Consider the following 25,985-nt stretch of genomic DNA (forward strand, 5'->3'; position numbering starts at 1 on the left):
TGTGCTTGAATGCAAGTTTTTAAAGTGATGAACAAACATGAGGAAAAGTTCATTATAAGCTCACACTATTTTTGTGCTGCCTGTTACTTGCAGCATTGTAACTAGTGCCAGAAGCATTATCTTCTGAATGAGGCCTGCCTGGCACCAACACTGACATATTTTTGGTGCCACAATAAAAACCTTCCTTTTCATTCAGATGTTGGATGGAATTTGATCCTGCTGGGACAAGCTTTGTTTTAGTGCCTCTCCATATTGCTGATTGGTTGTCCCCCACCAGCAGAAGCTGGTGTTTTTATGTTTTGTGTATTTTATTTTATTTTTGTTCAAATTTTGATGCTTCTTGTTTCTAACAAAGGGGCATAGCTTTGCATATAGAAGGTCTCAAGTTCAACCCTTGACAGCTCTAGGTAGAACTGGGAACCTGTCTGAAACCCTGGAGAGCTGCGGCCAGTCAGTGTAGACAATACTGATGTACCAGTGAACTGCCTCAGTATAAGACACCTTCCTAGTTTGGCGAGATGCTGCTTCGTCACTGTAGACAGTATTGAGCCAGATGGACCAATAGTCTAACTCGGTGATACACTACATGTGATAGACCTTGTGATAGACCCCATGTTGACACACAACACACCCACTCAACCATGTACAATAACAGCACCCACCATCTGCATTGAACAACATTGTTTGTATCTTGGCCTGTGACACCTCATATTATTATATGATTTAGGACCTCCTCTATACTTCTGACTGTAAATTGTTTTTACTGATTTCAATGTTGTCCATGTCAGAATATCATCACTAAACTCCCATTGGAGGGTTCGTAGGGCTGCATCACAATCCTGGATTTGCATGAAGTCAGGCAGGGGGAAGGGAGCAAAAGAGAAGGCAGGTTTTAGACAACAGTGGAGGTTTGAATAAAGGAAACTGAGCAGTGGGGAAAGTGGTGATTTTTAAACAATGGCAGAGGTGTGAGTAGAGTGGGCGGGGGGGGGGGGAAGAGTGGCAGTTTAAGACAAGGTTTGACTACCGTGAGAAGTGAGCCAGGAAAGGCTCTGTTGTATTAGCCTCAAATATCCCATAGCACCTTCGCACAAAAACTATTTTGCTCTTGGTACTGTGAATTGCCTTCAACATGAAGTTCCAGATCCATTGTTGTAATTTAGAAGAGATACTTTAATAATGAGCAGACCCCCATCTTTATACAACACCCATGAACTGAAGTTAACCTTCTGTCATGGAACAAGCTGGCAGGATTCTGTTCACTTTCAAGACACAGTAGCATGCTGTATATCAGCATGGGGTGGTTGGGTGCAAAGGTGGCTGCAAATAGGAGAGTCCAGAGGGGATTGCAAAAAAAGAGGGAGGCGGAAGCATGAAAGAGGGAACATCAAAGGGTCTGGAGAAGAGGAAGGGATGGTAGCTTCATAACTGGGGAGAGGGTGAAAAAGGGTTCTTAGTAGTTGTAGTCTGTGGGAGGAGGAAGATGCATGAAGTTACCGCAAGGGTGGTTTACATGCAAAAAAAAAGGGTTGCACAAAAGGAAAGGGGGGCAGAGACATGAGTGTGAAGGCAAAAATGGGTGCAAAGTGAGGCTGCAGAATAGAAGAGAGAAGTGGCTTCAGAAATATGGTTGGGAAGGTGAAAAGTGAGGTTAGTAGTTGTATGGGGTGGGAAGGGGAAGCTCTAGGGAGTAAATATGGGAGAGATAGCGGGGGGGGGTGAGTAAGGCAAGCAGGGTAACAGTCCCTAGTATTTTCAAACTGTTGTAACCAATACATGATCCAATGAGATTATCCAATACATCACCATCATCTCAGGATTTGTGTCTTTGTTCTTTCTCTGCAGGTCATGTGAAGCTTCTTTGGATTCAGCAGAAGGACACAGATCCAAACCAAAGCCAAGGCTAAGGTTGTCTACTCTTCCATCCTCTGCAGAGAAGGTAGTGTGTCCAATGGAAGTGGAATTGGCATTAATTGGCAGCTGTAGATCTAGAACAAACAAACGAAAGTCCTCTTTAACATAGGTAGGGATGGGGAACCTTGTTGAACCTGCCGCAGCTCCCATCATTCCTGGCCATTGACCATAGTTGATAGGGCTGATGTTAGTTCAGCAACACTTAGAGGGCCAAAGGTTCCCCCATACCTGGCATAAAGTATACAGAACATATGGAATCTGCTGTCACAAGGTGTGGTGATGGCCAATGGCTTAGATGGGGAGGCTGTACACAGGGAGTACTCAGGGCGGTACTCAGGGAGGGCAGGTGTTATTTTCTGGTCCCAAGGTGGAGCTTCCAAAGCACAGTTGGGCAAGGCAGAAAAAGAGAGAGATTCTCCTGGGCGATGTATATAACACTTGATTGGAAAAAAAGCCCCTGCAAGTAGTTTACATCTCAGGCTCCCCCCAAAACACAAGAACTGCACCCAGATGGAATGTGTATGTGTGCACAGGCAGCAGAACTGTAGGAAGAGAGGGAGAATCTCATGAGTGAGCTCACATCCACTTTGTCTTTAAAAGCTTGGTGGGTGGGGTATGTCAACCATTGGGACATCTTTGTAGCCTCTGTTTCATTATGAATCTCTTCCCTTGGAATCATGACTTCTGCTGCTGAGCCTGTACCACTTTTCACCTGAATAAATATCTCTGTCATCTGAGGGCAGTAATTCCACCAGACTGCCTCAGTGGGATAGCTGGGATTTGGAGCTCATTTCATCAGCTTTGTTGGAGGCCCAGCTCCACCAGGCATCTCCTGCCCCTGAACTGTGGCCAACTGGTTACTACAAGAACAACTGTTTAATAATAATAATAATAATAATAAATTTTATTTATATCCCGCCCTCCCCAGCCAAAGCCGGGCTCAGGGCGGCTAACAACAATCAAATAATCAAACAATCAAATAAACCAACATTCTAAAAATATTTCATTATAAAAAATTAATTAAAATCAAGTTGATGGCAACCATTAAGCAAAACTCTGTGCAGGTTGCCAGGGGAGGGAGTCAGGCTGCACCCTGACCAAAGGCCTGGTGGAACAACTCTGTCTTGCAGGCCCTGCGGAAAGATGTCAGGTCCCGCAGGGCCCTAGTCTCTTGTGACAGAGCGTTCCACCAGATTGGAGCCGCAGCCGAGAAGGCCCTGGCTCTAGTTGAGGCCAGCCTAACCTCTCTGAGGCCTGGGACCTTCAGGATGTTTTTTATTTGCAGACCGTAGGTTTCTTTGTGGGACATACCAGGAGAGGCGGTCCGTAGGTACGAGGGTCCTAGGCCGTATAGGGCTTTAAAGGTTAAAACCAGCACCTTAAACCTGATCCTGTACTCCACCGGGAGCCAGTGCAGCTGATATAGTACCGGATGAATGTGGTCTCGCAGCGAAGACCCCATAAGGAGTCTCGCCGCGGCATTCTGCACCCGCTGGAGTTTCTGGGTCAGTCTCAAGGGCAGCCCCACGTAGAGCGAGTTACAATAATCCAGTCTGGAGGTGACCGTCGCATGGATCACAGTGGCTAGGTCAGGACGAGAGAGATTAGAAATTGGGGCCTGAGCGTAGCTGTCAACATTTCCCTTTTTTAAGGGAAATTCCCTTATTCCGAATAGGATTCCTCGCAAGAAAAGGGAAAAGTTGACAGCTGTGGGCCTGAGTTGTGAATTTGATTTTCCTCTTCCCTCCCTGTCCCTTTTCCCTTGTGTGTCGTGGTTCTTTTTTTAAGGTTGTAAGCCTATGGGTAGGGGCTGACTGTCTTGTCTAGATCGTATGCAAGCTGCTCTGAGAGCCTTTTTTGGCTGGAGAGCAGGGTACAGATTCTCTTAGTAAATAAATAAGTCGTATTTTCCTCTTCAGAGATCAAGCCTAGAAGATATCTCTCCAGCAGACAGTGGCGTTGGTATAAGTCCTTTCCTGGTTACAAGAAGCAACTCGCAAGGATATGGAAAAGGTATAGTGCCTGGCTAGCTCTGGTCCATGGGGTCACGAAGAGTCGGACACAACTAAACGACTAAACAACAACAACATGCTTCATTTCTTGAAGTTAAGCATTGGGAGCTTCTATTCAGGGAGGCACATTTACAGGGGAGAATCAGCAGGTGAAGGAAGGGTAAAACATTCCCCTCCTACCCAGTAATTCTTCCTAGTCCATATTCCATCCCTGCATTGCCATCTGAGATCAGGTGGTAGGTGAGCGTAGCAGCTTACCTGGATGGGGCCACTGCAAGGTCAGGCTCCTGTGAGTTGAACCAGCAGAAGCACTAAATTGGTGGGGGTGGGCCCCACCGATGCACCCATACAGTCCCAACTTCACCTCTGCTCCAGCCCCACCCAGGTCAGCAGCAGCAGCAAATGCTGGTCTCAGCTCCACCATACCGTACACACTTCCACTGGAATTGGGAATCCCAGGTTTGCTTTGCAATGTGTAGGTGCACCCTGCGGCTGGGGCAGAATGCACTGCTTTCTCCAGAGCTGAGAGAACCATAGGAGAGCACAGAATGAGGACATCCACATAGCCCAGTTGGATGGTATGCACTTCCTGATAACAGTCAGTTGCCCATAATAAATTATAGGGTACTGTATTTGCTGAGTAGGCTTTCCCCAACCTGATGCCCTCCAGATGTTTTGATCTTCAGCCACCATCATTTGTGAGCATTGGAAATGATGCTTGGGGTTCATGGGAGTTGTATTGCAAAACCTCTGGAGGAAACCAGACTGGAAAACACTAGTTCAGAACACCTTGTAATTGCAAAGCAGTTGGGTGTAGTTCTGTCAATGATGCTCTGAACAGGGCCTTGGGGTTCTATTTTTGTTGCAGGTCATGAAATACCCTCAACAATATCCAGAAAGCTTTCTGAAAAGGATCTTGATGATTTTTCTTACTCAACTGGCGGGGATGTTGCAGATGCTCCTTCAGAAAGCCACACATTCTCACCAGTTCCACAGGAAGAATTTAGCCCTTCCAGCAAAATACCCGTGAAGAGGATGTCCAACAGAGGATCGTTCCAACCTAGCACAGTTTTAGCTAATGGAGCTGAGAATCCCGAGTTTGGCCTAGCAAAGAGAGAATCACCAAAGAGCTCAAAATTACCCACTCTAGATTGGGAAAATGGCCGTTCTGTCAAACAAGGAGCCAATTATACAATCTCCTCTAGCAACAATAAAGATGAGGAGATTGGTCTGGATCGGGAACACTTTAAGAACCTGAAGAACTTTTGGGAGAAGGGTGGGGAGCCCCTCTTGACTAATGATGTATCTGAAATCTCAGCAGAAAAGGCCAGCACCACAGAGGCCAATGGAAGGCCATCAAGACTGAACCGATCTCTCTCAACCCAGTCTAATAACAGCCAAAATGGTGACGACAAGTTCACTTCTAATATACACCCCAAAGCCAGAATCCCCTACAGGAAGCCAGTTGCCTTGTCTTCCAGTGAAGATGAGCCCACTTACATAGCTCCTCCTAGGAAAGGATCGGGATCTGCAATCCCCCGGTCCACGTATGGCAGAAGCAAAGGGGCAATGACCAACAGAAATAGCCTAAGTGATGGGAATGGGAAGCAGTCTCCAGTGGAGGAGGAGAAGAAGGTACCACGTTGCACAAGGAGATCAAAGTTGCCGATTCGAGTGCCATCAGTCAAAATAGAGGCACCGGCTAAAGAGCGGACTGGCATCATTTTTGAGCCAGAGACCCCTGCTGATGAGTTTATTATGGCTGATGAAAGCAAACGTAAGACTGATTCTTTAGCAGGTAGGGTTCAGATATTGATAGAGTCTGTATCTTCAGAGGATGTTGATAAAGTTGGTAGCTTTGTGGAAATAAGTTCTGACTTGGGCTCTCAAGACAACCTGGAAATGGAAAAGAAGCAGCTTAAAGATGGGCCTAGTAGCCTTGCAGAGGACCCACTACAAAACGAGGCTGTAGATGAAAGAGGAGTCGCTCAGGAAGTGGATTCTTCCATGCTTTCAGGTACTGATGCTTTGCTAGTTATACATAGTTTTGTGCTGGTCAATACAAAAAACACAAAAACGTGAGGTTGTACCCAGATAAGTTAGAGTAGACTCATTAAAGTTAATGAGCCTAAGTTAGTCTTTTCCATTAATTCCATTGGGTCTACTCTGAGTAAGACTAACATGAGCTGCAACCCTGTACCAACATGCACATACCACATTGCCAATCAAACATAGAAAATATTAAGTAAAATATTGTCATCTGTTTAAAAACATCTAGGATAGTAAGCTACCATCATATACATCTTAAACAACAATTAATCTACAATTTGGTGCCTTATCTCAGCTTACCTATAAACAGCCATTTTTATTTACGGAAATACAACCACCATAATTATTCCTCCAGTACAGTTACCCCTTCTCTAGGCTTGTCTTCTCCAGGGGCTAAGGAGCCTGTGCCTCTTCAGATGTTGTTGGACTCCGACTCTCACCAGGCCAGCTGGCATGACCAGTGATCAGAGACAATTATCTACTATGAGGACTGACCCTGACAGTGAATGAGAGAACCTGAGCTCTATGAGTGTTCCATCAGTGGATGGTCCAGGAAGATCAGAGTTGTAGTCTAACAACATCTGGAGAGCCACAGGTTCTCCACCCTTAGTCTGCTTAGCCATGGACTAAAAAACTGGAATCAATATTACAAAGAGCTCATCTTCACTTGCAAGCTGGCAGCAACTGACCTGGGTGGCCAGCAGTGCATTAATACAAACTAACCCAGTGTCTGGGAGAGCTGCTGGAGCAGAACAATGTAAGCCAGAAGGCCCAGCTGTGTACACAAGCTCCAGGACCACAAGCCGTAATCTCTAGATCAAATAAACAAAGAATAGGAGGGGGAAGCTTAGGGTGAGATGGAAGCCACCCTGTTCAAACCTTGGTTACAATAATGCCAATGTCTTACATTGTTTAATACACACCTGCTTGTTTTCCAATTTATTCCAGAGGGAAATGAACATCATTCTCCGGCTGCCAAGAATTTAATATGTGCCAATGGCTATAGCCTTACGAAGAGCTTGGTGAACATTTATACTACCACAGAAAGTAAGTAGTAGCTTGCTTCAATCCACTGGTCTTGCTTTTTCTAACAAAGCAAGCTGGCAAAAGTTACCGTATTTTTTGCTCCACAGGGCGCACCGGACTATAGGGCGCGCCTAGTTTTTAGGGGGGGGAATAAAGAAAAAATGTATTCCCCCCCCCAGCCCCAAAGAGCAAAGAAGCTAAGACAACGAGCGGGATCCATCCCTCTGGCTGTCTTGGCTTCCTCTTTAGCCGCTGGCAGCCTCTCCAGCCGGGAGAGGCTGTGCGCGGCTTTGGATCCCGCTCGCTATCTTGGCTTCTTTTTTAGCCGCGGGTCTGGGGCGGGGGAAGCCCGAGTTTCCCCCGAGCCCAGCCCCCAGAAGAGGTCCAGGAGCGGCAGCAAGGTTGCGCGCAGCCTTGCCGCCGCTCCTGGAGCTTGCGGGGCTGGGGGCGTGCTCTGAAGGCTTGCGGATAGCTGCCTGAAGCCCGGGGAGCGCAGCGGGAGTTGGTGCTGCGCTCCCCGGGCTTCAGGCTGCAGGCTGCTATCCGCAAGCCTTCGGAGCGCGGGGGGAACTCCCGCCGCGCTCCTAAGGTTTGCGGATAGCTGCCTGAAGCCTGGAGAGCGAGAGGGGTCGGTGCGCACCGACCCCTCTTGCTCTCCAGGCTTCAGTGAAAGCAACGCGAAGCCTCGGGAGCGCTTCCTCTGCGCTTCGGAGGCTTCCCGTTGCTATCGCTGAAGTCAAGGAGCCTGCATTCGCTCCATAGGATGCACACACATTTCCCCTTCATTTTTGGAAAAAGTGTGTCCTATAGAGCGAAAAATACAGTATAACACATGGAGCTGAACGTATCAGTCATACATAGCAGGCTTGACAAACCTCCTGGTTTTGCTGCCTGCTGGAGAATAAGGAAACAGAACAGGGTGGAGGAGTCCAACCATCTGGAAGGCCTTTCAAGACATTTGCAGACACCTGCCTTCAGGTGTTCAAAAGGAATATGCTCTTAGAGTGGAGTGGGGCTGTGCATGTTAGCCCTACTCCTTCCCTGCCCCCCAACATTGCTGTTCCTGCTGGAGGAAGTTGTTTGTTTTGCTAAGAGCTATGGCCAAAGCTAACATTATTAATTACGTAATTAATTTCAGTGGAAGGGGAACATCAAACGCAGTGCAGAAAATAACATAATTATTAATGTAACAATTGTGAAGTTAAAAAAAAAAAAGCTACATCAAATATCGGTCATACTCACCTGATCTCAAACGAACATGTGCATTGCAATGATTCCTGCACCTGTTTCCAGCAGAATTCTGTATCACCCAGCTGAGACTGGCTTGGCTTAAACAGCCCTAGTCTGTTGGAAGATTGTAAGTCCATTTGGCTGAACACACCTAAAGGATTCTTCAAGAATAGAGTGTGGGGAACCAGTTTTGTTTTTTAATTGTATTAAATTTGTTTTAATTTGTGGCTGATCTGGTAAAATGTGGGAAATCAATTAAAAATGATTTGGCAAGGGGGGGAAAGGATTCCTGAAGATTTGGAATCCTTTCTTATGAGCTCCCACACCAGTACAGTGGTACCTCAGGTTACATACGGTTCAGGTTACATACGCTTCAGGTTACAGACTCCGCTAACCCAGAAATAATGCTTCAGGTTAAAAACTTTGCTTCAGGATGAGAACAGAAATCGTGCTCTGGCAGCGTGGCAGCAAGCAGGAAGCCCCATTAGCTAAAGTGGTGCTTCAAGTTAAGAACAGTTTCAGGTTAAGAACGGACCTCCAGAACGAATTAAGTACTTAACCCGAGGTACCACTGTAGTGGATTTATAAGGGGTTGTTTTTACTTACCAGTGAAATGCAGAAGTGGTACAGGATGACATTTTGATAAAGACAACACGTGGACAATGCAACAGCAACAACCCCTCTGATCATGAACACCACCGATTCTGTAACAGACTCCTAACTATTTATCTACACAATTTATTAAATCCTTTGGCTTATTTACACTAATTTCACCGAATGCTTTTGGCAATACAGCAATTTTTATTTCAACCAACAGATGGCGCTGAATCCATGCGTAAACGCAGGTATTCCCCTTTAACTGTTTTAGTTGCCATGCTTTTGTAATGGGCTTTTTAAAGGCAATTAACTCACTGGAACCCAGTTCCGGCGACTTTCAGGTAGGTGCCATTTCTGTTCCAAGAGAACGGGGGAGGCGTTCATGGTGAGTTCCAGCACCTCTTTTTCTAGAGAAATAGAAAATGGCTATTTATATTTTTAAAAGAAAAAGAAAAAAGAAACAGGCTTAAGAATATGTGAGTGCAATGCAACACAGATTTTTTTTAAGCTGCTTGGTTTGCCACAGTCTCTATATCTAATGGTTTATACAGGTAATGAAACAGGTTCTGTTGCTTCAGAGCACAGGATACAATCTTCATGTTGATATGTTTTCTTTTATTGTTTCCAGCGTACACTAAGCCTCAGGTGCCAAACCACCAGTACCTTGAGCCCGAGAGGGCCAAAGACTTTAGCAAATCCACTCCTCTCCTGCTGTCTGAGGTAGGACTATGTTGGTCTGCCTGTATCATGTTTACTAAGTCCTTTTGCTGCTCAGGCTACAACTGCACCAAATATTTACAGGACTTTTATACCACTTTAACAGTCACATCTTCCCTGCAAAGAATCCTGGGAGCTGTAGCTTGTTTAAGGGTGCTGAGAGTTGTCAGGAAACCCTTATTTCCCCTCACAGGACAGCAGTTCTCAGAACTCCCTGGGTAGTGGGGTAGGAAAGTTGGAAATAATTCACATGCAACCAATGAGTCCCTCCTAGCTCCGGAGGCTTAGTTTGGTCAGAATCAAGCATGCACTTCCAGAGTTAAGGATAAATATGTTACGTCTGGTAAATGACCCACCATAGCCACTAGAGGGCTAAGGAAAGATTGAAAGAACCACTTTCAAGGGAATGGACTTGAAAATGAAGTAGGAACTGTTTAAAGTTCTACCCAAGATAAACTTAATTCACATTTAGTGCGCCTGGCAATTATGGCAACTGCTTTCTGATGTTTTTGGACTAAAACAGTTAAACTTAATTAAACCGAACAACTTTATTCCAAGCCCTGTCTATTTTAATAAGAAAAATCAGATGGATATCCCCCTTCCCACAAAAAGCATTCTGATGCATTAATAAAAATCGGGAAGTCAAGAACCATAGTCATTCAACAATCATCTTCTGCTTGCACCGATCACATCCCTCCATCCTTTCAATTCCCATTGCAGCAAAACACTCAAACATTCCATGACCAATAATTAATATCCACCTTGGCTTGATTTGCAGACGGAATCAGACACAGCTTCAGAAATCAGCTTCCAGTTCAGCAGGCACAAGAAGACACCCAGTGTGGGGAGCCACTCCTCTGATATGGCCTCCGTCTCCTCGGTAAGCAGAGGCAGATTTAGAGGAGCGTGATTGATTTGGCTGCACTGGGCGTGAAACCTCAGGGGTGCCGCAATGTTGCAACTATTATTTAGAATTGAATGGGGGGGTGCTAATTCTGGCATCACACAGGGTGCCGCTGAAATTTAAGACCCCAAGGACCAAGATCTGGACCAAGATCATCTAATGAAATTCACGGCTGAGAGAGGATTTGAACCCTGGTGTCCCAGGTCCTAGTCTGATACTCCAACCACTATACCACACTGTCTCTTACTGTCATTTGTTAAGAATGCTGGGAATTGTAGTTCTGTGGAGGGGGTAAACTACAGTTCCCAGGATTCTTTGGGGGAATCCATGTGTTTTAAAAAGAATGTTGTGTACACAGACCAAGTTGGGTCATTTCTCCACATTATAAAGCAATCCTGAACCTATAGACCTTCTAACAATGAATGAATGTCTCTCTTGCACCTTGGACAGGTGAGTGGCAGTGTCCTGAGTGTCTACAGTGGTGATTTTGGGAGTGTCGATGCCCAGGGACAAGTTCAGTTTGCCCTGGATTATGATGAGAAGAACCGGGAATTTCAAATTTTCGTTTGCCAGTGCAAGGACCTGGCCATTGTGGATGAAAAGAAAGGAAGGACAGACCCGTAAGTGGAGATTAAAATGTTGAAGTAATGTTGTAGCAAAGCATGCATTTCATAAGTGTTGCTGAGGCATTCCAGCAGTTCCCCTTGGGGACCTTGTGCTAAAATTCTAAACTCTGGAATTGGGGTGGGGAGTTAAACAGCACTATCACTTCCAATTAATTGTAAGAGTTTTTTAGGACTGGATTCGACAGTATCGCTCCCTGATCAGTCTCATACATATGGAAGGGGACCAGAGCATAGTGCTGACCTGGATTCCATTACATGCCTGTCTCTGGCATCCTTGGACATCTGCTCAGGACCATAAGATTCAAATGTTGCCTGTACAAGTAATATCTAGTACACGTAGGAACAGCCTGCATGGTCAGTTACCAGAGATTATCTGGGAAATTTGCCATGTGCATTGGATTTTCCACATATAGGTGGAAAATTGCAGCCACAAATGGACATCCCAGGAGGGAAGTAATAAAGCACTCAGAGTGTGCATAGAGGGCAGGTTGCTATAAAGCCATCTTCATAAAATCATAGAACTGTAGAGTTGGAAGGGTCCCCAGGGATCATCTGGTTCAACCCCCTGCAATGCAGGAAGGTCAACTAAAGCATCAATGACAGATGACCATTCAGCCCCTGCTTAAAAACCTCCAGAGTCCACCACCTTCCAAGGGAGTCTGTTCCACTGCCAAACAGCTCTTCCCGTCAGAAAGTTCTTCTTGATGTTTAGTTGGAATCTACTTTCTTGTAACTGGAAGCAGTTGATCGTTGGACTACAACTCTCGTCATCCTCAGCCAGCTTAGAAATTGTAGTCCAACATAACATCTGAGGATCCGGACTGAATAATACTGTGCATTTAGCTTTTCTCTATGGCTGGTGGGCTGGGCTGATGAGAGCTAGCACTCAAACCAGCCTTTAGCTGACTGAATAGTCCAGCAAACTGTGCACAACTTTGCAAATGAAACATCCTTCATTTTGAGAGGAAGAATGCAAACGTTCCTTGTAAAAGAACACTCTACTTCATTGCCCTACCCCAGTATATATCTCTTTTGCCACCTCTCTCCCAGGCATACAAAAGCCTTTTGATGTCTCTTGAGTTCTGGCATGAACTGGTGTCTCCAGCCTGCTTACCTGCAGATATATCCTTTTTCTGCCTGCCCCCTGCCAGTCACAATCTCTGCCCAGCAGGTCACAGGCAACAGGAAGTCATGGGGGACCTCAGATGGGAGATACGTCAGGATCTTTATCCACCATGAAGTTCTAATAATAATAATAAATTTTATTTATACCCCGCCCTCCCCAGCCAAGACTGGGCTCAGGGCAGCTAACAACCAATAAAAAACAAGTTGATTGAAATGCAACCTAAAAAACAAGATTAAAATACAACATTAAAACAATAAATGCAGTCTCCTCACAAGAGGAGAAAGGAAAAAGAAATAGGGGGAGGGAATCAAATTGACTCCAAGCCAAAGGCCTGGCGGAACAACTCTGCCTTACAGGCCCTGTGGAAAGAAATCAGATCCTGCAGTGGCCTGGTCTCATGCGACAGAGCGTTCCACCAGGCCGGAGCCAGTGTTGAAAAGGCCTTGGCTCTGATTGAGGCTAATCTAACTTCCTTAGGGCCCGGGACCTCTAGGGTGTTGCCCTAGAGGTCCTCTGTGGGGCATACCAGGAGAGGCGGTCCCGTAGGTACGAGGGTCCTAGGCCGTGAAGGGCTTTAAAGGTCAAATCCAGCACCTTAAATCTGACCCTGTACTCCACCGGGAGCCAGTGCAGCTGGAAAAGCACTGGGTGAATATGCTCCCATGGCAGAGACCCCTTGAGGAGCCTCGCTGCAGCATTCTGCACTGGCTGGAGTTTCTGGGATCTTTATCCACCATGAAGTTCTCTCTTCCAAACTGTACTGCAGGGCATTATCGCAGATAAACTCCCTAACCCCCAAATGAGCAAAAAGGAAAATATGCATTCTTCTTTAATACAGAACTGTCCATATAAAAGCATAGCCCATACAGACTGTCAATTTCAGCGAAGTCCCAGTCCCAATTAAACATGAAAGTAAATATCACAAGAGCATTCTTATAATATGAGCACTCCTAGATCAGGCAAAGGTCCGTCTAGTCCAGCACTCTGTTCTCACAGTAGCCAAACAGATGCCTTTGGGGAACCTGCAAGCGGGACCTGATTGCAACAGTACTGACTCCACCTGCAACTTCCAGAAGCTGGTATTCAGAGGCATACTGCCTCTAACAGTGAGCATAGCTGTCATGGATAGTAGTCATTCACAGCCTTCTCCTCCATGAATTTATTTATTTACTTCGTTTATTTTAATTTCATAAAGTTTATGTTCTTGATTGCAAAGAAGCCCTCAAAGCAAGTGGCTTACAAAAAGTACTAAAACAATTGTTAGCAGTAGCAACAGTTTAAAACAACCATTTGCAACATTTTAAAAAAAAATAAGCTAAAAACATATTAAAGCACAAGTCAACATCTTGCCTAAGCAAAACTGTTTATCACAGTTTTATCACACCATAATGAAGGTGCCTGCCTGATGTCAAATAGACAGGGAGTTCCAAAGTCTGGATGCCTCCACACTAAAAAGTACCAATTTCTTAGAAATGTGCATTGAGTATTATTACCGTATTCTTCGCTCTACAAGACGCACCAGACCACAAGACGCACCTGGTTTTTGGAGGAGGAAAACAAGAAAAAAAATATTCTGAATCTCAGAAGCTAGAACAGCAAGAGGGATTGCTGCGCAGTGAAAGCAGCAATCCCTTTTGCTGTTTTGGCTTCTGGGATAGCTGCGCAGCCTGCATTCGCTCCATAAGACGCACACACATTTCCCCTTACTTTTTAGGAGGGAAAAAGTGAGTCTTATAGAGCTAAAAATACGGTATGTGGCACCTGTTATACTGCCAGTTCTGCAGATCCAAGTGGTTGAATGGGTATATATGGGGTCTTATCCTCTTTTTAAGGGCATTTAAGTTGGTGACCAACCCTACATTTGTCCCTGGCTCCACCAGATGAATTATAACTCAGCACAGACACCATGTTGACAACCCAGCTGCTGCTGACTGTCAGGCGTCCCCTGTTTGTATGCAAGATCCTAACTGTGTTGAATGTTAACTCGGTGGCTGCCTCTTCACAGGTACGTCAAAACCTACCTGCTTCCAGACAAAGCACGGATGGGCAAGAGGAAGTCATCTGTGAGGAGAAGAACTGTTAACCCTGTTTTCAATGAGGTGTTGCAGGTAAGGAATAAATACCTAGGAAGGTTAGGATTTGTGGCAAGGGAGGAGGTGGAATCGAGGATATAATTCTGAATCCAATCTCAGGCTCCCATCACACTAGAGCTCAGGACCACTACTGAGAATATCCTGTCGAGGGCATGGCTGGCTGCTGGCTGGGACCATGAACAGGAATTAAGAGGTGATGATACACTGCAGTATTTAGTTTCAGGCCCCATTTGTTGTTTTATAAAACAAATGTGTAGAAGTGCGAACTACATGGGGCTACATAAACAAAGTGTCTCCTCTTTTAATTTATTGTGAGCAAAAGCTGTGTTTAGCTTCAGTTGAATGGGATAACAATGATCCCTATATACCAGAGGTCAGCAAACTTTTTCACTGTCCCTCAGACCTTGTGGGGGGCTGGACTATATTTTGAAAAAAATAATGAACGAATTCCTATGCCCCACGAATAACCCAGAGATGCATTTTAAATAAAAGGACACATTCTACTTGTGTAAAAACGTGCTGATTCCTGGACCATCCGTGGGCTGGATTTAGAAGGCGATTGGGCCAGATCTGGCCCCCGGGCCTTAGTTTGACTACCCATGATATATACATATGCATCCTGTTCTTCTGTGAACTGTCTGGTGGTCTCCTGTCCAAGCGATTAGCCAGCTCAGTGCTGCTTAATTCCATCAATACTATGCCCCCGCCCCCAGAACCCTCCCCTCAGCACTATGAGATGGTGACCATTAAGAGAACAGAAGTAAAAACAAGGTGTGCAAAGTGATAAAAGTCGCTTCTCCTTTCTCCTCAGTACAAAATAGAGAAAATGGTCCTGCTGATTCAAAAACTAAACCTCTCCATTTGGCACAATGACCCTTTGGGACGCAATAGTTTCCTGGGCGAGGTGGAAATAGACCTTGCCAGCTGGGACTGGCAGAACAATAAACTGAACTGGTATATGCTCAAGCCACGGGTAAGTATAGTTCAGCAGGGATCCTGATAAATATAGGTTCTTATATAGGGTGAAGGGCTTAATCATACATTCACATTTTTCTTTTAAGAAAACTTCAGTTATACACGCGCACACACACACATTTCTGGAACAGAGCCAGTGTGCTGCAGTGGTTAGCATGGAAGGGCTAGGACCTGGATGACCAGGGTTGTAATTCCCACTTGGCCATGAAGCTCACTGGGTGACCTTGGGCCTGCCACTGCCTCTTGGCCTAACCCACCTCACAGAGTTGCTGTGAGGATTAAATAAAAAGGGGGAGATCCATGTGCAGTACGTCACTTTGAGTTCCTTGGAGAACAAGGTGGGGTATAAAAGGGGTGGGGTGTTGCCTAGCAACCAGTTAGAATGGCATGATCCTTGCTGAGGTAACGCATGCTCTGATTGGCTATGTAGCTCTGAGGGAGTTTTCCTCAGTACGTATTGTGGAATTTCTTAAGGCCAGTTCTAAGAAAGGCAAACTCCCCCCATTCATTTCTCCTCAAACTATATACTCTTGTCCAGCTTACCTTAGATCAACAAGGAGAATTTCAACATAATTTTAAGCAAATATCTCCTTTAGTGCAGCATTTCTACTTGCCTACTGTCCTTTCCTCCCCTCATGCGCTATTCTGGTGGCTTTACTGATCCTCCTGAGCCAATTTGGGGACAACCCAAAGCCCTGTTGTGCTAGCAGAAGTTCTTGTGCAGGCTTCCAATGGTGGGAACAGTTAGTCAAACCTGACCCTGTTTTCATTCTCTCTGGACTTTGTCTATGTTCTTCAAGTGCTAGCATCGTTCCCCTACACACACACACACACACACACACACACACACACACACCCTGCCTTTCTGCTTCCACTCCTGATCACAGCCTGCCAGGGCTGCATTTCATTTAAAAACTACTCTCAACTGCCATGGAAAAGAGATCAGCATTGCCCCTCACATCTAGTTTTGCCCAGAGGCAATTTTGCTGATTTTGATGGAAAGAAATTTGATTGAATTTTCAGCATAGGTTTTCTGATCACCAGCTGATTTGAAATCCCTCACTGTGGTTTTCTGCGCACCATGCTTCTCACAGTCCTTTCTCTTTCAGATCCTCCCAGCCATCAATCATGTCGACCATCGGGGTGTGATGAACCTGTCCATCAAGTATATCCCACCAAGCAGCCTAGGTAAAAACACAACAGTGAAGATTTCAGAAAGCGTCTCCATGTTACTACAGGGTTGGGTACCGTGCACCACCCATTCTCATTATTATATATTGTTGGGAATCAGAATGGATTCCCCACCCCCGCAAGCCACACTGCATTTATCAGGGCTTCCCAAACTGTGTTCCATGGACCACCAGTGGGCCTTGAGCTTCATTCAGGTGTTTCACAGCATGCCAAATATTCATTTTGATTTTTTATCTGCTTTTATTTCTTACATACTTTATTTTATCATACTGCAATTTGAACTCTTTGGAACACAAGTTGTACTAAAATGTCACCCTGGGACAATGTGTGGAGGGAGAAAAGCTGATGACTGAAATTGAATCCCTAAGGATCTCAAAAGAGAGAAGAGAATTTTAGAATTCTCCCCACAGCCCAACAGCACTAAATATTGGACAATTAGGAAGAATAGTTGGACCACCTGAGAACAGAATCATAAAGACCTATGGGGTCCTTTCATGCTGAGGTCTATGTTGTTCTCCCCTCTTAATTTTCATAACAGGCCTGTAAGGTAGGTTAGGCTGAGAGGGAATGGCTGGCTCATGATCACCAGCAAAGCAATCCTATGCATGTGAAGTCAGAAGTAAGCTTCATGGTATGGAATGGGCTACCTTGCAAGTTTGTCATAGCAAACTTCTTTTCTCTTCAGCACATGGGGGGAAAGAGCTGTGGCTCAATGGGATGAGGGCCATAGCTCAGTGGGTTGCATGGAAAAGGTCTCAGAATCAGCCAATTTCACCTCAAGATAAGGCTACAGAAGACCGCAAAGCCACTGTTGGTCAGAGTAGACAGTACTGGGATAGATGAACCAATGTTCTAACTCAGTTTAAGTCAGCTTCCTATGCAGGGCCAGCTCTACCATTAGGCAGTGAGAGAACCCCCTCAGATGGCATGTTCTGGTGGTTAACAGCAGCCTCCTAGCTGTACACAACTGTCTCTGTGAGGTAGAGTTGGCTGGGAGACAGCGACTGAGCCCAGGTCACCCAACGAGCTTCATGGTTGAGTGGGGGTTTGATAGATCCTTGTCCCTAGTTATAGGAACATAAAGAGCTGTCAGACCATTGGTCTCTCTAGCCCACTGTTGTCCACAGTGACTGGCAGTGGCTCTCCAGGATTTAAGGCTGTGGACTTCTCTCACCACTGTACTTGGAGCTGCTGGGGATTGAACCTGGGACCTTCTGCATGCAAAACAGATGCTCTGCCACTGAGCTACAGTATTCCCTATACTTACTGGCACCTTTCCTAGGCCCTGTCCACCATCAAGTCCAATGTTCTGGCCGCTCCACCACATTTCACTCTCTGTTTAGACTTGTTTTATTATAACTACGAATTGGTGGCACTTGCAAACTTAAAAGTTTAAGGATTTCTATGCCTACTTCATGGCAGGTCCATTAACTCCTCCAACTGGAGAAGTCCATATCTGGGTGAAAGACGCTAAAGACCTCCCACAGTTACGTCCTTCTGGAGTGGATTCCTTTGTGAAATGGTATGTATGTCATTTGCTGTGCATGTGCGCGCACACAGAGAGAGAGAGACGTACTTGCAGTTAACATAAATTCCTTTTCTGACCAGGGACATCTATAATCCCAGTGCAGAATTTTAGTCATATTAGGAAGATGCAACCCCTTAAGTAATATTTAAATGCTGGACTGAGACAGAGCCAGTGCTGATTTGTTCTCATTGGGCAGAAGGCAGGGAGACCTACCGTAGGTGGCAGCAGAGCTAAAGACAGGCAGGGTCAACTAATTCAAGTTTTGTCCCCATCCTCATGCCTGCTGAGTTCTGCAAGGGCAACCGGGAGATTAAAGAGGGGGAACCTGGCAGGCAGTGCCACCCCCTGGACTGTTTTGCATGCAAGAAGCAGGTGGGAGCCAGCCAAGCTTAGAATGAGGTTGGAGGGGGCACCAAATGGGCCAGCCTCCATTGGATAGAGCTGAGAATAAGGAGGCCCATGGTTTGAAGCTCCCCTCCACTGTGGACTCGCTTGATGGCTTTAGGTAACCCCCCTCTCTCAGCCTCAGTAGTTTCCTTCCCCCCCCCATTACATTATGGGGGATATTAATATCCCTTACAGCGTTGTGTTGCGAGGATTACAGGAAGATTAGGGACTGGAATCTGGTGGCCCTCAACCTAATCTCATGTGGCCACTAATTCCACTCAGGTGAAGGGAAGCCCAGAGAGGGAAAAGGAGGGGAGCCAAAATGGATGGAGTGATGGAATGAACAGAGGGGGAAAGCCCTCTGCAAGCAGTTGGTCCAGGTCATGGACTAGAGCAAACGGTCCATCCCATAGCAGCCTACTGGGTGGCAAGGGACAGGGAGAGGTAAAGCGAAGCCAGAGAGTTGGGCTAGAGTGCTGGGGCTTAGGCATCGCTCTCTTTTGGCTCTGGCTTTACCCACCACTGTCATGTGGGCCCTGAGGAAATGCAGTCCTTCTCACAGTACCCTCCTCCTGAAGTTCATTCCATAGCTCAGTTGGTAGAGCATGAGACTCTAAATGTCAGACTCACGAGTTCAGGCCCCACGTTGGGCAGAAAGATTGCTGCATTGCGGGGTGATGGACTTAGACCTCAGGGTCCCTTCAGGCTCTACAATTCAAAATTTTTAATTGATTTTCACAAAATTAAAAACACACTAACAAATAAACAAACAGACATAAATCATAACCTTATTAAAACTAATCTCCTTAACATTGTTAAGTGACTTCCTCGTATTCCCCCTAGTTGAATTTCAGTGCATATCATTTTAACGGTTTTCCAAATCAAAGTTCTTATAATTTTAACTTAATCACTTAACATCACTCTTTCTTCCCAATTCAGCATTAAACATAGTAATTATCAAGCTCTACAATTCTGTGGACTATGCAGGCAATATACTTTGAACTATTGAAATAACTATTCCAGTGTTAAGTAGTACGCAGCATCATCACACGGGGTGTTCAGAATGACAGCAGCATCCTCCTTGCTGCAGTTTCACTGCCCCTTGCCAAGGCAAGGCAAGTTTGGGGGAGCTCCAAGTTGATGGCACTGGTGCCCTTCTGGTCCTCCTGACCTCACCGCCCCCCATCTTATCCCGCCCCACCCTGGTCACAACAAATGCAGCTATACCACTAGGAGGGTCAACCTGCTTCTGCTGCTCTGCCCCCTTACCCTCAGGTTCCACTGCTGGTGTAATTACTATTATTGTTATTACTTGTTTGCAGGAGAGGGGGTTGGTATTTGAAGGAACATGCAAATAAAGAACTGTTGGCATATATAACATGAAACACTGCTTCTTTTTAAGCTACATCCTTCCAGACACCAGTAAGAAGAGTTATCAGAAAACCAGAATTATCAAGAGAGATTCAAACCCTGTCTTCAATCACACCATTGTGTATGATGGATTTCACACAGAAGATCTGAAGGATGCGTGTGTGGAGCTGACCGTCTGGGATCATGAAAAGCTAACCGATCACTTCCTTGGTGGCATCCGACTGGGAGTAGGGACAGGTAAGTGGGTCACCTGCTCTCATCCTTTGATTTTCATTTATGGGAACATGGAACACAGTCTGTCATCAAGTAATTACTATGACTACAAAGAGTTGGCATCAGAATGTTAGCCCTGGACTGTATTTAAATAAGAAAGAAAATGTGTGTGTGCTGGGAAGGCTTTTCTTCAAAAGGAGGGCTTGGCTGAAAAGTAGGTTTTGTTTTGTTTTTCAATTTTTTTAATTAATTTTCCTCATTTTTAAACAAACCAACCAACACACATCATAACTGAACTTGGTCCAATGTTAATATCATAGTTAAATGACTTCCTTAAATTCCCTTGACTGAATATCATTGTAACGGTTTTCCAAAATAGTATCTCATAAAATTTACTTAATCCTCTTAACATCTTTATCTAATTTTCATCTTAACTTTAAACATAATGTTTTATAATTTCACATATTTATATCCTTAGCCTATCTGTTATTTTGCAAGTATTTCTATTTAATTTATCTTAGCATATTTGAATAAATAGTCTTTAAATTTCTTCCATTCTTCCTGGTATTCCTCCTCCTTCTGGTCACGGATTCTTCCGGCTAGCTCCGAAAAGTCCATCATCTTCATCTGCCATTCCTCCACTGTTGGTATTTCTTGTGTTTTCCAATTCTTAGCTAATAAAATTCGAGCTGCAGTTGTGGCATACAAAAACAATCTAACATCTTTCTTGGGCAATTCCAAACCTGTTATTCCAAGAAGAAAGGCCTCTGGTTTCTTAACAAATGCGTATTTCAACATTTTTTTCCAGCTCATTATAAATCTTCTCTCAGAAGTCTTTCACCTTGGAACAGGTCCACCACATATGGTAAAAGGTACCCTCCTTTTCTTTACATTTCCAGCATAGATTATCACTGTTGTGATAAATCTTTGCTAGCTTTACAGGGGTCAACACCATCTATACATCATTTTCATTATATTTTCCTTTAACATTGTACATGCAGTGAACTTGACCCCTTTCCTCCACAACCTTTCCCAATCTTCAAACATTATGTTATGTCCCACATCTCTTGCCCAATCTATCATCATGGATTTAACTTGTTCATCCTTTGTATGCCACTCCAACAGTAAATTATACATTTTAGACAAATTTTTAACTTTAACATCTAACAACTCGGTTTCCAATTTAGTTTTTTCCAAAGCAAAACCATTTTTCTTATCTATTTTGTACAATTCATTAATCTGGTAGTAATGTAACCAATTTATTTTATCTTTAATTTGACCAAATGGTTTTAATTTAAATCCTTCATTATCTTCTAGTAACAAATCTGAATATCTCAACCACTAGGTTTCCATGTTTGACTTTTTCTGAGCCTTTGCCTCCATTGGCGAAAACTATCTGGGTGTTTTCCTTTCTAAAAGATCTTTGTATTTAATCCAAACATTATATAGAGATTTCCTAATTACATGATTTTTAGAAGCATTATGGGCCTTTACTTTATCATACCATAAATATGCAAGCCATCCAAACACATTGTCAAATCCCTCCAAATCTAAAACATCAGTATCTTCTAGTTGTATCCATTCCTTAATCCAGCAAAACTCTGCTTCTTCAAAATAGATCTTCAAATCTGGCAGGGAAAATCCCCCTTTTTCTTTGGAATCTGTTAGTAATTTATATTTAATTCTGGGGTTTTTCCCCTGCCAGATAAATCTAGATAAAGCTTTCTGCCATTCTTTAAAATATTTCATATTGTCAGTAATTGGGAGGGCTTGAAACAAAAACAACATCTTTGGCAATACATTCATCTTAACTACAGATATCCTGCCCATTAATGACAATTTCAAATTCGACCAAATCTCCAAATCTCTCTTAATTTCATTCCATAATTTCTCATAATTATCTTTATATAAATTCAAATTTTTCACTGGCAAATTAACCTCGAGATATTTAACTTTTTTCACAAAGACTAGGCCCGTCTTTTCTTGTAATAACTTCCTTTCCTCATTGTCCAGATTTTTCTCTAAGACTTTGGTTTTGCTCTTATTTAACTTAAATCCTGCTACCTGCCTGAACTCCTGTATCATCTCCAATGCTTTTACTGCACTGGAATCTGGTTCTTGAAGTGTCAATACCAAATCAGCAAAGGTTTTTAATTTGTATTGTTTGGATCCTACTACTATACCTTTGATTTTTTTCTTCTTTTCTTAAATAAGAAAGAAAATGTGTGTGTGCTGGGAAGGCTTTTCTTCAAAGGGAAGGCTTAGCTGAAAAGTAGGTTTTTTTGTAAGATTCAGTTGACTTCCAGATTTTGGCGGTTGTGGGGGGGACTTAATTTGAAAGCTAGTGGTTGCAGTGGGTTGCTTTTGTTCTATTTTTTACTTATTTGATTGTCCCTGGAAAGGGTAAGTCTCAGATAAATTGGAGTCTGGCATCCCATCCGGAAGCTCTCTCTCCATCTAAACTTGTAACCTGTTACAGTTTACTTTCCCTTTAAGAAGGTTCAGCAGCTTTTAGCAACCTATGTTCATTTGAAGCTCCAAGTCTGCCTTGGGGTTTTAGAAGAGACCTGGAGAGGCTGTTAACCCTAATGGAAGTCCCAGCCCATTCTCATCACCAATAACTTAATTTTCAAATAATACTGTTAAAGAAAATAAAATTACTTATTGGTGGCCATCACTGCCTCCAGTTCCATAGTTTGACTACATATTACGTGAAGAGCATGTCCTGAATCTTCCAACGTTCAGCTCCATTGGTTTTCAATGAGTTCTTGTGTTGAGAGAGAGAGAGGAAGTTTTTCTCTATCTACTTCCTCCATGATGTTCATAATGTAATTGCTCCTTAGGTATATAACAGTCCTGCAGAGAATGCAGGAGACTCAGAAAAGAAACAGTTTAGCATAGGACAGCCCCTTCCTGCAATTATTTCTACAGTGATTCACCACATCTTTCTCTCCCCCACCCCCCAAAAAAGGTATTAGCTACGGGATTCGTGTTAATTGGATGGATTCCACACAAGAGGAGGCGGTCTTTTGGCGGGAAATGATGACGACACCAAATGAATGGATTGAAGGATCAATGCCTTTGCGCTCCTTGGCAGGGAAAAAGAAGTATAAATGAAACTCTGGGAACTCTATGAATCATCTGAGATGAAGTTTTGAGTACAGGTGACAGACAGGAGAGGACTGTTGACTGCCAGTAAGCATAAGGCTATTTAGATCATGTTTGTGACATATTCCAAAGAAGCTAAGTATTGTTTCTTATCCCAAGAGAGATCTGAAAAGATATAATACTGATATCACATTTCAGCTTAGGTAAAAAGCACGGAAGAACTACTGTTTACCTCCACAACATTATGTACTACAAATTAAGTTTTGTTTTGTCTTTAATTAGATTTTGGATATGTACCCAAAAGGCAAGGAAGAAGAGGTGTAAATATTTTATAGGTTTTTGAATTTTCTGTTCTATTACTATTCCCATGATGGTTTTGTTTGTTTGTTTTTCTGGGCAGAGGAAGTTATAATAAAAACTGTGGTGTAGCATTCATCAGCGAGCACAATATCTCTTTTGCTGAATTTATTATATTGTTCTGTCCTGGTTCAAATGGTTTTGTTTATTTTTCATAATTGGAACAGCTTGGGGTTGTATCTGGCATAGGTATCCTGTTACCACAAGGACTTACACTTTAGCAACAGAACTTCCCTCTCCCTTTGTGCCCTCTCCTCCTAAATACCAAGGATGGTTGGAACCTTAAGGAAAGATTTGGGGGCACACAGGGGAGGAGCGGAAGGAGAACTTCCATTGAGCAAGTGGAAGTCCCTTGTGCCATCACAGGAATGACTTTGTTGAATACAATCTGTTGAATACAATCAGTTTTTATAACTTTATGTTGTGATTTTGAAACCTGTTGTAGGAGATTATTGAGGATAGGCAAGTAAGAAATGTCACAAATAAATATAAATAACTTCTCTTTTTCAGTGTTGCCACACCCTTTATGTTTCACTTTAAAAATGGGAAATGCTTGATAAGACCAAAAAAAAAAGAAAAGTAGGTACAGCACTTCCCACTATTTTTGGGGGGTGGGTCCGGTAGCCTGTAACATGTAAACTAAAATATCCTTATGTTTCATGGTGTGCAATGCTTATGAATGTTACCTGTAAGTCATAAACATCTCTTAATGCTGTACCCCTCCTGATATGGGTCTGTGAATATGTGCCTTGAATGTTAATTATATATAATAAACCTGAAGATCATGTTTGTGGTTGCTAGCTGTTGTTTAGCCCCATCAGTGGGCTTTGTGCTTTCTAGCAGTGTTGGGGGGGGGCTTTTTCACCTTGAGGGCTGCATTCCCTTCTGGGCAACCTCCCAAGGGCCACATTGGAGTGGTGGGTGGGGCCTGCTATAGAGGGCAGTCTCCCGAAGTATGCATGTATGATTTGGGGTGGCCCAGAGGTTATTGTGAGATGCAGACCTCCAGGTTGCTATTTGTTACTGTCATTAGGGATCATTGCAGATAGACTCTCCCAGCTATGGGTGGTATATCCATATCTGCCCAATGGCACTTCCTCCTTCATTCACCAAGGGAATGTGCAGAGAGGGGAAAGCATGGGTAGCCTAATCAAATGCATATCAAGTAACTGCTCCCTCCATTGTGGATGGCAGGGTTTAGAATCAATTTAGACTGAAAGTAGCACATTGAGGAAGAACACAAACAATTTCGGGTTGAGAAATGAATGAGTGTGTACACACAGCCATAGTACTGAACACCTTCAGCTCATGATTCTTGAATATGATGGTTACAGCCTTTTCCAAGATGTTCTGGGAACAGAGGGGCTGCTGTTGCATAGTGACATCTGAAAAAGAAAACGCATGTTGCAGTTCAATTGATTTATTGTTTCTGTCTCCCAGGTAACGCAGATGCAAGCACTGTTGCATGCATGGTGTCCTACAGCGCTTGTTGTTGTAGTCTTCTTTTCAGCCAGGAGATTGCTAAAATCTCCAGCTGCTCATTAAAACAATTAATTTTGCATCCTTTTACTCCTCTCAGGTTAAAATGCATCTGTTGCTCTCAGTGTAGGCAAGTACTGCGCTGCAGCAGGCAAAACCCACCTGGGACTGACCCCAGACAGACATCTTATGATTTTTCCTCTTTGGAGTTCATGATATGGCTGCAACTTTTAAAATTTTGAGGTCCGTTTTATTTTATTCTATACTATATTTATTTTTCTATTTTGCCCTACTTTAGACCTCAGGAAAATGTGTTCCACGTGCTTCTTATTTTGCTTCTTTAATGCTGGTCATTGACTGCAACAATAAAGTTTTGGGACAATACGAAAGACATTTCCCTTCTGTGGATGCATATAGAAGTAATGGCAAAACAGGAATTGGGAGAGGGTTTTGCACCATCAAATAAAGCTAGCTTCCTTCATCACTCAGAATCATGGCAAGTGAACATATCAACTGTTCAAATATTATTCTAGGCTAAGATGTCAATGATTCAAAGGGGGTTTGCAGACAGCCTGTTTCTTCAGCATTCACCTTTATCTTTATGCAGGGTAAGATTAGATATTTCTGGTTGTTTAATGAGTATTCATTCTTATTTGTTTACAAATGATACTGCATCAAAGCAATTGCTACCCACACTTCCCAGTGAATTTTCCCATCACTTTCCTTATCGCAAAAAAGCCTGAACTTTTAGGGAAGCAGTATTGTTACACAAGGTCTCCCAATCAACTACAATTGAATTGATAGCATGTGATTGAATCTTGCCTGAAAGTAGTGATAGACTGGAATTTTCCAAACGCAGGCATTGACAATCCAAAGGCTGATTCACTGCCCTCCTCCTCTCTCTTCCTGTGCCCCCACCCCAACGCTTCTATGTGTTCTCTGCTTTTTAGTGTGTTATTTTAGCAAGTCCATTTATTCATTTCAACATTCATTCATTCCCTAGATTTTTATAATGATTATTCAGGGATAAAGGAGAGAGGGGTTTTTGATGGCACCAATGCTAGCCAATCTGTACTGCACAT

The 25,985-nt window shown here is 43.8% G+C and overlaps 1 protein-coding gene and 1 long non-coding RNA gene across 3 annotated transcripts in view; one reads left to right on the plus strand and one right to left on the minus strand.

Annotated features, from left to right (window-relative positions):
• Positions 1-24,211, plus strand: part of LOC310754217 (synaptotagmin-like protein 2) — a 58,051-nt gene extending 33,840 nt beyond the window's left edge. The window contains exons 1-14 of one of the 2 annotated variants that reach the window (XM_083595873.1): positions 919-968; positions 1,846-1,939; positions 3,834-3,927; positions 4,795-5,943; positions 6,924-7,022; positions 9,457-9,548; positions 10,324-10,425; positions 10,900-11,069; positions 14,207-14,309; positions 15,106-15,267; positions 16,379-16,457; positions 17,883-17,982; positions 19,778-19,983; positions 22,931-24,211. In XM_083595873.1, coding sequence (XP_083451999.1) covers positions 958-968; positions 1,846-1,939; positions 3,834-3,927; positions 4,795-5,943; positions 6,924-7,022; positions 9,457-9,548; positions 10,324-10,425; positions 10,900-11,069; positions 14,207-14,309; positions 15,106-15,267; positions 16,379-16,457; positions 17,883-17,982; positions 19,778-19,983; positions 22,931-23,076 — 2,607 coding nt within the window. In that variant the 5' untranslated portion in view covers positions 919-957 and the 3' untranslated portion in view covers positions 23,077-24,211. Of the gene's footprint in view, positions 1-918; positions 969-1,845; positions 1,940-3,833; positions 3,928-4,794; positions 5,944-6,923; positions 7,023-9,456; positions 9,549-10,323; positions 10,426-10,899; positions 11,070-14,206; positions 14,310-15,105; positions 15,268-16,378; positions 16,458-17,882; positions 17,983-19,777; positions 19,984-22,930 lie in introns of those variants that run through there. The other variant, XM_083595872.1, reaches the window with a different exon arrangement.
• Positions 1,911-10,410, minus strand: LOC310754405. Its single transcript, XR_014543807.1, has 3 exons — positions 10,307-10,410; positions 9,144-9,235; positions 1,911-1,988 (listed from the first exon to the last, which is right to left on the minus strand). It is a non-coding gene; the product is annotated as an uncharacterized lncRNA (long non-coding RNA).
• Positions 24,212-25,985: the final 1,774 nt, after the last annotated feature.

The sequence above is a fragment of the Podarcis filfolensis genome (genome assembly GCF_964270895.1).
Source record: "Podarcis filfolensis genome assembly, chromosome: Z".
NCBI classification, from domain to species: domain Eukaryota; kingdom Metazoa; phylum Chordata; class Lepidosauria; order Squamata; family Lacertidae; genus Podarcis; species Podarcis filfolensis.